This window comes from Onychomys torridus, chromosome 12, assembly GCF_903995425.1.
Source record: "Onychomys torridus chromosome 12, mOncTor1.1, whole genome shotgun sequence".
In the NCBI taxonomy this organism is placed as follows: Eukaryota; Metazoa; Chordata; class Mammalia; order Rodentia; family Cricetidae; genus Onychomys; species Onychomys torridus.
This window is the reverse complement of record NC_050454.1, coordinates 55865931-55878923: the sequence shown is the minus strand read 5'-3', so window position 1 is coordinate 55878923 and position 12993 is coordinate 55865931. Positions and strand designations below refer to the sequence as shown.

Sequence of the window (12993 nt, the reverse complement as noted above, 5' to 3'; positions counted from 1 at the left end):
TGGAAAGATTATTCCTCTTTGTTCTCTAGTCTCTAGGAAATGATCTAACTCCAGAGACACCATAGTAGATTTCTATGATCCCATCACTCAGGAGAGGTGAGGCCTAACAAGACACTGTGAATAAGGAAACAGAAAACATCTTTCGTACATGTGTATACATGTGTGTACAGGTACACATGTGCATGCAGATATATATGTACGTGGAGGTCAAAGGACAATCAGGCACCGTTCACCTTGGCCTTTTTGAGACAGTCTCTTGGCCTGGGAGCTCACCATGAAGGCTAGGCCAGTCAAGGAGCAGCCAATAGTCCTGTCCTAGCATCCTCAGTGCTGATGCTAAGTACATGCCACTACATCTGGCTGTTTATGAGTTCTGGGAATCGAACTCAGGTCCTCATGCTTGCATGACAAGCACTTTTACTGACTGTGTGTCCTCTCTCTCTCTCTCCCTCCCTCCCTCCCTCCCTCCCTCCCTCCCTCCCTCTCTCTCTCCAGCTTCAAGAAGAAAAATCTAAATATAAACACCAGTCTAACAAATGTAGCAGGAATCTTAAAGAGTCATATTAATAAAATCAAACCTGAGGCCAGTTATTGGGGTGAATGCGGAAGATCAGAGAAGCAGAACAAACCACAGCTATCTCACCTTGCTAGTTCCTCAGCTGATCCTGTTTCCTCAGGCTGGAAGCTTCAGAGTCCTCCTCCACATGAATCTGAGCTGAACTGTGCTTCTCCAAAGCCTGAATGCTAAACCAGCCAAATGCTTAACTAACTTAGTTCCTGGTCCTCACGCCTTATATACCTTTCTGCTTTGTGCTATCACTCCCTGGGATTAAAGGCTGGATTTCTGGGGTTAAAGGCGTGTGTCACCATGCCTAGCTGTTTCTAAAGGGGCCTCAAACTCACCGAGATCCAGCTAGCTCTGCCTCCCAAGTGCTGGGATAAAAGGCGTGCACCACCACCGCCACCCAACTTCTGCTATGGCTTGCTCTGACCCATTTTCTAGCCACCATTTCTGGCTTTGTTCTAGTGGCTGTCTGCTCTCTGACCCCAGATAAATTTATTAGGGTGCACAATATTGTGGGGACCACAATAGCACCACAAACAATCATTTCAGAGCAGTGGTTCTCAACCTTCCTAATGCTGTGACCCTTTAATACAGTTCCTCATATTGTGATGACCCCAACCAAAACATTATTTCATTGCTACTTCATGACTGTAATTTTGCTGGTATTATCAACAGTAATGTACATATCTGATAATGTAGGGTGTCTGATATGTAACCCCAAAGGGGTCTAGACCCACAGGTTGAGAACCACTGTTTTAGACTATTGGCTTTCTTTTCCTAAGGAATGAGTGTAAGTTAGACGAAAACCAAGAAGCCAAGGGAGGTTCTAAGTTCGTTCTAGTTAGCTGCTACTTGTTTCCTGGTTACTATTTCAGCGTTCACATCCATGACTTTCTGACCACCGAAAGAACACAGTCGAAAGCCCCAGCTTAAATCTTTCCTTTATTTACTCATGAAGAGATCAGTTCTCACCTGATAATGGCTTGTGTGTGAACTGGGGAAATGTGGCAGCCAGTGGAGGAAAAAGAACAGACTAGAAACAGAATCCAAAAGATTGGGATGCAGTAGAAACTGACTCCTTCCATTCCTGACCACTCAAGCAGAGCTGACCCAGAGCTGGCCAGGTGGGAGACCGGGCCCGGCCTCCCTCAGCTCTTCCACCCACCACCTCTGACCTTCAAACACTCTTTCTACTCTAGGTCCTTTCCAAGTGTCTTACAGACCTTCCCACACACAGCCAGTGAATGCGCACAGTTCCGATGTCAGCTGGCGAGGGCATAAACAGTACCTTTATCTCATCAAAGAATCAGTCTGGCGAGAAAAAACAGTCATAATAAGATGTGCCTGGTGTTAAAGGGATCGGCCCGGAGCACAGGGGAAAGTTCACCCAAGCAAGGCCAGCTGTGAAGGTATTTCACCAAGTTTAACAGATACTCTGTTGTTATGACCTGAACCGCTCAGAGCTGGAGGGATGTGAGCAGATGAGAACTCAGAGTCAAATCCCCACACTTCTGCCGGAGATTTCCGGTGACTGAGAAGGAATTCAATGTCAGAAGAAATGGTGCTCGGTGAAGTGTGAAGTCCGAGTGGGGCTGGTGACTGAGTGGTGGGATATGATGGGGAAAGGCCGTGAGAGACGAGAAATGGACTAGAGGCTGTCAGCACAGGTATGCGAGCCGAGACCACACAACCTGGGAAACCTGCACGTACCGCGCAAGTGGGAAACCGAATACAACCCGTCAAGATTAGCAAGACATGAAAGAGCCTAATTCTCAGAGTGGAAAGTAAGCAACAGCCCAGGAGGGGAAGACTGTTTAACAGGGTTTATTTGTAATTTTCTATGGATGGCTATTTTGCACATATAGGCACCATGAGCCTGCAGTGCCATGGAAGCTAGAACAGGGTGGTGGATCCCCAGAGACTAGAGTTATAGATGATTGTAAGCCACCGCATAAATGCTGGGAAATTGAACCTGAGTCCTCCAGAAGAGCAGCCACTGAGGCTGGGCAGTGGTGGCACACTCCTTTAATCCCAGCACTCGGGAGGTAAAGACAGGTGGATGGATCTCTGTGAGTTCGAGGCCAGCTTGGGCTAGAGTGAGCTCCAGGAAAGGCTCCAAAGCTACACAGAGAAACCCTGTCTCAAAAAAGGGGGGGGGGGCGCAACTACTGCTCTTCACCACTGAGCCATCTCTCCAGCCAGCCCCAATAAAGCTATTTCTGCTGCAAGGTTTAAGAGGCAAGGCGTGATGTAGCCACAGCAGCAGTAACTTCGGTGTATAACTTCGGTGTATACAGCTGCGGCTTCACAGAAGCATGTGACATGAAAAGAGGTAACTGAGTCAGTAATCGCAGGCAGCTGCTTCAAAAAACCTGGTTACAACAGGAAAAGAAGAGTGAGGAAGGGTCCAGAAAAACGGGGTTGAAAGCATACACAGGCATCACCCATGAGGTCCAGAAGTAAGAGATGAGACAGAAGTGTGCCGTCTCTGAGCAACCAAAGGGTTCAGGAGTTCATCCGCAGGAGGAACAACATTCAAATAACGAGGTTAGGGAGATTTTTCGATGTGGAGGGAGAAAAGGCAAGATCTGCTGGCTTCTTTCTGATTTGGAATTAGGGATAAAGGGGGCAATGTGCACAGTCCAGTTTCTATTCTCCACTAACCGGACACCCAGGCGACCTATTAAAACCCAGCTCTTCTCTCACCACCACAGACGCTGTCCTTGTGGGATCCATTGACCCCAATTTCACAACCGTTGGCCTGGGCAATGGGACCGGCCTCATTTCTCCATCCATCTCCAGAGACAACCTCACCGCCTAGTCATCCTCCGTCCTCCATCCTCCGTCCTCCACACCCCCACCCCACCCCACCCTTGTCCTTATCACGCCTTGATGCTTCCACATTCTCATCTTGGGCTGCTTATTATGGGATGACGTTTCTGCCACCTCCTGTTTCACCTTACCTTTTTTTTTTTTTTTTTTTTGCAGTTAGTGTCTCTCATTAGTGATCCACAATTCAGGTTTGCTGATCTCTGCCTCTCCTGGGATTAGTCCTTTGTAAAAATCTCCCTACTGGTTTTTTGGTTTGTTGTTGTTGTTATTTGTTTGTTTGTTACTTCCTGTCTTTTTAAGATCCTAGTCAAGGGCTAGAGGATGGCTCCACTGGTAAGAGCACTTGCTCTTGAGGAGGACCCGGGTTCTGGAAACAGAACCCACACAGCGCCACACAGTAAGTAACTACAGTTCCAGGGGGACCTGACACCCTCTTTTGGCCATCCCAGATACCAGGTATGGAGGGGGCACACACACATAATTTACAGGCAAAATACTTACACACATAAAGTAAAAACAATAAAGTTTTTAAAAAACAAACGAATTGACCAGCAGTGCCCAGCGGTGGTGGTGCACGCCTTTAATCCCACCCAGCACTTGGGAGGCAGAGGCAGGCGGATCTCTGAGTTTGAGGCCAGCCTGGTCTACAAAGCAAGTTACAGCACAATCAAGGTTGTTACACAGAGAAACTCCATCTTGAAAAGACACACACACACACACACACATACACACACACACACACACACACACACACACACTCACACACTCACACACTCACACACACTTACACTTTTCTTTATTCTCCCCATAGACTGTGATACCACCACAAAAATCAAGCCAGAAATTGCACTGCTTCTCTCCAAGTTCTGCCTTTCCTACAAGGAATCAGACAGAAGGTTTCACTACCACATCTCCCAAAAAAGCTTGCCAGACCCCAGGGGAAGCTCAACATCACCGCACAGCATGTCTACAGGGGGCATTCATGCTCAGATCAAGCCAAAGTCCTGTTGGCACTGGCAGTACTACCTGCCTCCAGAAGGGCTGCATTGTTACCACCGGAGAACTTTCACAACTGCACCAGCTTCTCAGGATCATGGGTGTGCAGGGCTGACCTGACCAACCTATCATTTTCTGCCAAGCTCTCAAAACAGCCTTTACATCTTTGTCCACTAAACATGGTCAGCAATGACATCATATGGCACTTGTAAACCCAAAACCTCAGGCCCCACCCTTGGCCATCTTACGACTCATGTACAATAAAGGTTTCAACAGTATTTGTTACATATTGTATATCCACTGGACTTCTCAACCCCTAAGATACGTCATATATCCTTCATTGCAAATCTCCACATCTTTGTTGACACATTTTATAATTTGCAATATCATACACTATTGTAGAAGCATCTAGGACAGAGCATAGTATATAGTAAGCCATAAATACTTGAATGAATAGACCCATTTGATCTATTAATTAATGGAAAGTTTACTTAGCAACTTGGAAAAATCTAAGGTATGCAAATGAAAACTGACTGTCATGTCAATGGTAACTCAAGTGGGTGTGGTAGCTTATGTCTATAATCCCAGCACTTGGAGAGGGGGGGTGCTGAGACAGAAAGACTGCCCTGAGTTCAAAGCCAGCCTGGGCTACAGAGTACATTTCAGGTTAACCTGCTCTAGCAACAGAAAGAGATTTCAGAAAGAACTTAAGAAAAATGGAGATGGGAGTTGGGGGCAAGGAAAAGAAAGGGAAGTAGAAATGGAGGGAAGGAAAGAAAAGGGAAACAGTAGGTCAGAATTCAAAAGAGTTGAGTTGGAATGCATCTTCATGTGTATCAACCAGCTGACAGTGACACGAGGTCGCCCGTGTTTAAGGACACCATGGGAAAGCTGCCGCAGAAAGCATCGGAGGACAAGTCGGGTGGCTGGGAAGAATCCAAACGAGGGTTCAGGGATTTCAAAGACACAAACACAGCAGAGGCTAGACCAGAACAGTGAGATGGCAGTGTAGAGGCTCACTCCTACAATCCCGTCATCCCAGCCTTCAGGAAGCTGAGGCAAGAGGATGACTGCCGAGCAGCCTGCCTGCATAATAGTCCAAGTTAGCTAAGGAGAGAGAGCCAGGGATCGATGGGAGGAGGGGGAGGAGGAGGGAGCACAAGAGGGAGGAGGGAGCATGGAAGGGAAGCACACACCAGTATGCTCTGGCATGACTCTATCAAGCCATGGAATAGACAATTACCTCATACTTGTTTTTTGTGGTAAGAACTGTTAAAATCTACTCAGCAATTTTCAAGACTATGTTATTAACTATGGTCAACATGCTCAAATACATCTCCTAAACTTATTCCTCTGATCCACTGGAAATAACGCATCCTTTGATCAATATCTACCCAATCTCTTCCTCAGTATACCTATTCTACACACACAAAGCAACTGAGGAGTGCTTGACTGTGGCTCAGCCTAGCAAGTGACTGGGAATCGGGGTGTTTTACGGTTTACTCACATTGGTACAGTGAAAACCAGCAGTACCCCGTTACTGAACAAACTTTCTGAAATGCTGGCCCTAAGGCCAAGCCAGTCAAGTTTCCATCACAGATGAGGAGGAGCTCGGGGAGGCCTCCTCACCCATAGCTTCAGTGGCTGAAGGCCACTGGAGTAGAGAGAGTCGGTTATCTTCAGGGAATTGACGTTGGTAGGTTGTCAACGCTCCAGTGCATGGGTCTCCATTCTGCACATGTGGACATGCTCCAGTGCATGGCTTACACCCATGCACATATGGCCAGCACTGAATGGACTCGCTGGACTGTAAAAGGATATGAAATTAGGAGGACATGTGGCGGAGGGGGGGGGTGTCATCAGGAAAGATTAGGAGGAGGTTGATAAGACTGAAATGCATCATATACATGTGTATGAAACCCTCAAAGAATTAGTTGTTTCAGGTTTGGGTGGTTTTGTTTGTGTTGTTATTGTTTCATTTTGATTTTGGTCTCTCTACATCTCCCAGGCTGTCCTTGAACTCGCAGAGATCCACCTGCCTCTGCCTCCAGACTGCTGGGATTAAAGGTGTGTGCCATTACACCCAGCTGAGTTTTTTTAAAGAAATGCTGGTGCTGGCTGGACTTCATCTGTAATCTTGCTACTTGGGAAGTGGAGCAGAAGAATCAGGAATTCAAAGCCCATCCCTGGTTGACACACTCTCCAAAAACAAAACTACTTGAGGTACATTCAGGCACATTATTTTCCTCCAACAGTATCCTAAGCCCGGAAAAACACTGGAGTCCTCACAGTGACTCAAAAGCGCTCAACCAAAACCATGACATTAAAAGGCGAGTCATAAAAGCCTTCAATATTTGACCCATGGTCAGACCGACAGCAGGTTCCTCCTAAGTGACGGGTGGCCCGTGTTGGAGCTGAGGATATCAATTAGAGGTAATCAGAGAGAAAAGAGGCTCACTCAAAGGTGTGATCTCACAGTGACATGAGCAGAATGAAGAACACAACTGTGACTGTTGCACGGTAGTTTACACAACCACTCCATGCCTCAGTTTCTCTACCCACACAATAGAAACGACTATAATACATACCACCCTCCAGTGTTGTTTGAGAAAGGAATGTATATACAGCCTGAGAGTCAGGTGTGGGGCCGTTCTCCTGTAAATCTAGCAAGTAGGAGGTAGAGGCTGAAGCAAGGCTGCTGCTAAATTTGCTGTCTACACGTGTGAGTTCCAGGCAAGCCTTGGACCCTTAAAAAACAGTAGCCATTAGGAAAGTAGCACTTATGGCTGTGGATGTTTGTAGCTCAGTTGGTAGAGTGCTTGAAGCCCTAAGTTCCTAATCCTAGCACTGGAAAAAAAAGGCAGGAAAATCAAGTGTTCAAGGTTATCCTCAACACAATATACTGGAGGCCAGATTTGGTTGCTGATGGTGGAGGGGGTGGGAATGAGGGGACATGCTTACTAACAGTTCAATCAAGAGTTTACTCTTGGGTGGGGGATTTAGCTCAGTGATAGAGCATTTGCCTAGCAAGCGCAAGGCCCTGGGTTCGATCCTCAGCTCAAAAAAAAAAAAAATTTATTCTTACTGCTACAGCTCCACTACTGCTCCTAATCACATGACTTGGGTCTACATAGGCAACAAATAGACCTGCAGAGTCCCAGAGTCCCAGAGTCCCATCAGCATCCAGGACAACACAAAACCCTTTAAAACTTGCAAAGGCCAGAGCTGGGTTGGAGAGATAGGTCAGCAGTTAGGAGCACTGATTGCTTGATCTTCTAAAGGACCTGGGTTCAACTCCCTGCACCCACATGGCAGCTCACACCTGTCTGTAACTCCAGTTCCAGGGCTTCTGACACCCTCACACACTCATACATGCAAGCAAAACACCAACGAATATTAAATAAAAATAAATTATTAAAAAAAAAAAAAACTTGGGAAGGCAAGTCTGTAGCACAGCATCTATTAGTAAAGCTTAGTTTGCAAATATGAGCCAACTGTGTTAACAGTCAGCCAGACTTCTCACCACTGTATCTAAGAGCCAACAGAGCCATGAATCAATTAGTTTCTGAGGTGTTTGGGATTTTGGTTTGGGGGGTATTTTTTGGGAGGCGGGGTTGGCTGGGGAACTCTTGAGTTCTTAAGCAGAAAAACTGGAGTGGAAATAGTCCTGTTTAGATGAAAACGTTTGTCCTTTAATGATATGTCCACTACACCCTAACACCCACTATATGAACTGAATGGCTAAGCATACTACAGTAGCCTTAGTAGGAAGAGTGACCATAAAAGAGGCGTTTCAGAAGAAAAAATACCCCATTCCTTTACCAAATAAAAGTAAAACTAAAAAAAGGGAAGGTGGTCAATCTCCTACAGTTTCTGCTTTGGACGTGGTCTAAACAGTATGTCCTCCAGGAAACACAACCTCCTGCACTCAACTTGAGTTTGTTTTACAAAACAAAGGTGGGATACACTACGTGAACTGGTTCAATGTTTCCCAGAAGATTTACTTTCGAAATTTCAGCCAAGCCTAAAAGATCTGTATCAAAAAAAGGTGGAGGTGGAGCAATGGCTTCAGATCCACAGATTAGACGTGTTACTAGAATGTTGATCCCATGAGTAATGTTCACAGCTGTGGCATCCAACAATGGAATTAACATTTCAGCAGGAAGCAGAGAGCCATCCCAAAAGACAGAGCTGCCACCGACCCAACCTCCTCCCCAACTCCAGAGACCCTCACCAAAATCATCCTCCTCGGTGAACACACTGTGTGGGTGCCTCCCAGAGTTGAACGTGTGAATCCTTTTTATGATCCATTTGGTTTTAAAATTCCGCCCAATGCTTAGTATATATATTCAATGAGATCAACTAGTTAAAACACACTTAGAAAAAGCAATTTATAAATGTCAAAATGTTTGTGCGTCCTGGGGTCCAGGCATTTTTCTAAATGCCTTTTTTTCGTCTCCCGGAAAGAGGCTCGGCAGCTGATAGATGTAAATAGGCGATTCCTAATACCACACAACTCACCACCTGAACGTCGTCTTTTTAAAAAATGAATCAACTCATTACAAACCCGGGGTAACTCCTCCCCAACACCGATATCAGACCGTCGGCTTCCTTAACACCCGGTCTAGGGATGGCTCGGTCGAGCTAGCCTGTTCTTTGAAACCAAAATCCACCCGGCTAGCGCAGCTAGGGTGCTCCGTTCCTAGAGGTAGCCAGGACGATTGACACCGAACGGCTCAGTCTTCTCTCAATAATGGCGTTTGTAATTCAGCCTCCCCGCCTGGACTACCCGATACCTAAAAAAACTCGCAGCCGGGAGCTTGGAAATCGGGGAATGCTGGCGGACCCAACACCCGGGCCAGGGCGGGAAACAAAACAAGGGCGGATAAAGCAAAGTGGGCCCCCCTGGGTAAGCTGCCCTGGAGGCGCGCCCCGCACGCCGCTCCAGGAGCCACCGCCACCGCTGCGGTGCGATCTGATCCCGGCTCCGCTGCCGCCCAGACGCCCCACGCCCCTGGCGCAGCTCCCCGGACAGATGCACTCTGCCGGGTGGCGCGCGTGGCCGTCCCAGATCACCCCGGTGCATGGGTGGGTGCCCACCCGCCACCACCGCAGCAGCGCCCCAAATTGAGCCGCCCCCTCCCCCCACGCCCCATTGTTCCCGGGAGGCCGCGGGCTGCAAGCGCAAAGGACTGGGGACAGAGGGATGCCCCACTCACCCGCAACCCCGCACAGGAGCACGAAGCACAGTAGCAGCGCCATGGTGGCTGCCGGGTCGTAGCTTGCAGGTGAACGCTCTTAGCTGGGGACCTGGGTTTTCCAGAGCCTGGTACACTCCCGACTAGCTCCCGGCGGTGGCAGCAGCGAAGGCACCTCTGCGCCCCGCCCCAGCTCGGCAGGTGAACGCGTCACTTCCGGCAGCAGTCCGGAGCCCCTTTGGCAAGAGCCCACAGTGTTGGCGCCCTGGCGTTACCATGGAAACTGGGCGCAGCGCGCGGCCCCCTCTAGGGAGCCTTCCAGTTCCAGCGGTCTTGAGCCTTACACCTGCTCGCACTGGGAGCCACCTCCAGCTCCCCCCGCAGCCTTCTTGCCTTGGCAAAATCGCTGCTTTGTGAACTGGGAACCAGCCTGCCAGTCTCACCGCTGTAACTGCAGTCACGCCCTCCCCCGGGGCCGGCGCCAGGCCAGAATTACTCCCTCTCCCTAGACACCGAGCTAGGCTCCTGCACTCCACCCGCCAGCAGCCGCCGGATTCCAGGGTCAGGAGTGCGGGCCTCCCGCCACCGGTGTGCCCTTGAGCAATCGGACAGCTCCGCGAATCTGTCGCCTCCTTTTTGAATGCATAGATAGGTTGCTACAGAAGGGTTCGGAAAGGCTGTTCTTAAGCTCCTGTATACACTGGAACCGTAAAATGCGGCTCCAGATTGAACGAATACTTTGGGCTTTTCTCCTCCTTGCGTTTATGAATCAACTCAGCCCTCAAATTAGCCCATGAGGACAAGAGAGCTTTAAAAGTGGGGCTGGCTGGGGATGGCTAAATGCATTAGGTAGGGTGAACGGGAGTGGCCCTTTGGGAATTTGGGATTTGAAGAGTGCAATCCTGCCGCGTGGCTCTCCCATGCTGTTGTCCTCAGGCTTGTCCTTGCTGCTTGTTCCTGGATGCTCTTCCCAGATAAGGTTTATTTTTAACTATAGAGATGTGGAATTTCACAAGAGCTCCATATCAGGAGATAGAAAATAGAAGCAACCAGTTCAATGGCTAAGAGCTGGGGGTCTAGGTGCAAAAGTTATTTAGAAGTGAGAGCAAAGTCATGCCTGAAGGGGGAAAAAAATGCTTGACACCCCGCAGAGCACATAGGAAGGGCACATCCAGTAGCAGCTAATAAAGGAATATTGGGAATGGCTTATTGTTTATTGAACCAAAAAGAAAATCGGCAGGTGTGGCGGTTTGAATGAGAACGGTCCCCAGAGGCTCCTATATTGAAATGCTTAGTCACCAGGGAACAGCACTATTGGCAAGGATTAGAAGGATTAGGAGCTGCAGCCTTTGGGAGTGGGTGTGGCTTTGTTGGCGGAAGTGTGTCATTGGGGGCTGGCTTTGAGGTTTCAAAACGCCTAAGCCAGATATTCCTATTCTCCCTCTCCTCCCTCCCTCTCCTTATCAATCAGGCTGTCGCTCTCTGCCACTTCTTCGTCAAACCTGCCTGCAGCCATGCTCCCTGCTGTGATGGTAATGAACTAAACCTGCAGGCAAGCCCCCCAATTAAAGGCTTTCTCTTCTATGTGATAATTTGGTCATAGAACAATAATTACGATAGACTTAAGTCTCAAAAAGCTCCTACAGGAAGGGAAAAAGTGTCGTCCAGGAGGAGGTATACTACCCTGCTAAAACGCTTAAGAAGTTTGCTGATGCATTCAAGCAGAAGTCTGGGGAATACTTGTGGGAATGGTTTTTAAGGTTGTAAGATAATGGTGGAAGGAATTTAAAATTGGATCAGGCTGAGTTTATTGATATGGGCCCCAAAACACTGTGGCCTTCCACTTAAAGTAAGGGCTTGGGAAGGAATTTAAAATTGGATCAGGCTGAGTTTATTGATGTGGGTGCTAGGTTTTTGGTTTTTTGGGTTTTGTTGTTGTTGTTGTTGTTGTTGTTGTTGTTGTTGTTTTGAGCTAAGGATCGAACCCAGGGCCTTGCGCTTGCTAGGCAAGCTCTCTACCACTGAGTTAAATCCCCAACCCGGTGCTAGGTTTAATATGGAAGCATGCACCATTCACAAAGGTGTCAAAAGTCTGAACAGTTGGCTGAAGCACAACGGCCTTTTACAAGATAACTGTACACTGGGGAAAAAAACAATCAGACTTTCTGGGGTCTGATGGATACTGGTTCTGAATTGGTGCCAATTCCAAGAGACTAAAAAAACAAAACAAACAAACAAAAAAAAAAAACTGTGGTCTTCCACTTAAAGTAAGGGCTTGGGAAGGTCAGGTGACTAATGGAGCTTTGGCTGACGTCCTAATCATAGTAGGTCCAGTGGGTCCTCAAAATCATCCGGCAGTTACTCCTCCAGCCCCGGAGTATATAATTGGGATAAATATACTTAGCTGTCAGAATTCCAGCATAGCTTCCCTGCCCAGTGGAGTGAGGGCTGTTATGGTTGGAAAAAGTAAATGGAAACCTTTAGAGTTGCCTCTTCCAGGGAAGATAGTGAATCAAAAACAGCATCACATCCCTGGAGAAACTGCAATTAGTGTAACCATCAAGGACTTTTTTGAAAGATGCAGGGATAATGGTTCCCACCACATCTCCTTTTAACATTCCTATCTGGCCAGTGCAGAAGACAGTGGGTTGGCTGAATGGTTAGGGACATGCAAAGAACATTATTGGGAATTTGTTGAGGAAAACATCTGGGTAAGAATTATGAGGACAGATCCCTCCAAATGGATGAAAGATGTGAAGATATTTGTGTCCCATGTAAATGCTCATCAAAAGGTAACTTCAGCTGAGGGGGAGTTCAATAATCAAGTAGATAGAAAGACCCATTCTGTGGACAGTCAGCCTCTTTCCCCAGCCATTCCTGTCATTGTCCAATGGACACGTGAACAATCTGGTCATGGTGGCAGAGATGGGATTTATGCATGGCTCAACAACATGGACTTCCACTCACCCGAGGCTGACCTTGCTACAGCTGCTGCTGAGTGCCAGATCTGCCACCAGCAGAGACCAACACTGAGCGCCAGATATGGTAAGCATTCCCTGGGGTGGCCAGGCAACAACCTGGTGGCAGGTTGACTACACTGGAGCACTTCCTCCATGGAAAGGATAACATTTTGTTCTTACTGGAGTAGGCACTTATGCTGGTTATTTGCCTTTGCTGCATGTAACCATTCTGCCAAAACTACCATCCATGAACTTACAGAATGCCTTATTCTTTGATCATAGAATCTACTCATCTTACCTTGTTCCCCACCATCCTGAAGCAGCTGGTGAGAGAGAAAGATGAAGTGGCCTTTTGAAGACACAGTTACAACCCCATTAGGTGATAGCAATCAGTAGGGCTGGGTCGGAGTTGGCCAGAAGGCAGTATTTGCTTTGAATCACT

At 47.7% G+C, this 12993-nt stretch overlaps 1 protein-coding gene across 2 annotated transcripts in view; it reads right to left on the bottom strand.

The window, feature by feature from the left end:
• Nucleotides 1-9823, bottom strand: part of Cxadr (CXADR Ig-like cell adhesion molecule) — a 54853-nt gene extending 45030 nt beyond the window's left edge. The window contains exon 1 of one of the 2 annotated variants that reach the window (XM_036203365.1): nt 9613-9823. In XM_036203365.1, coding sequence (XP_036059258.1) covers nt 9613-9655 — 43 coding nt within the window. In that variant the 5' untranslated portion in view covers nt 9656-9823. The remainder of the gene's footprint in view (nt 1-9612) is intronic. The other variant, XM_036203364.1, reaches the window with a different exon arrangement.
• Nucleotides 9824-12993: the final 3170 nt, after the last annotated feature.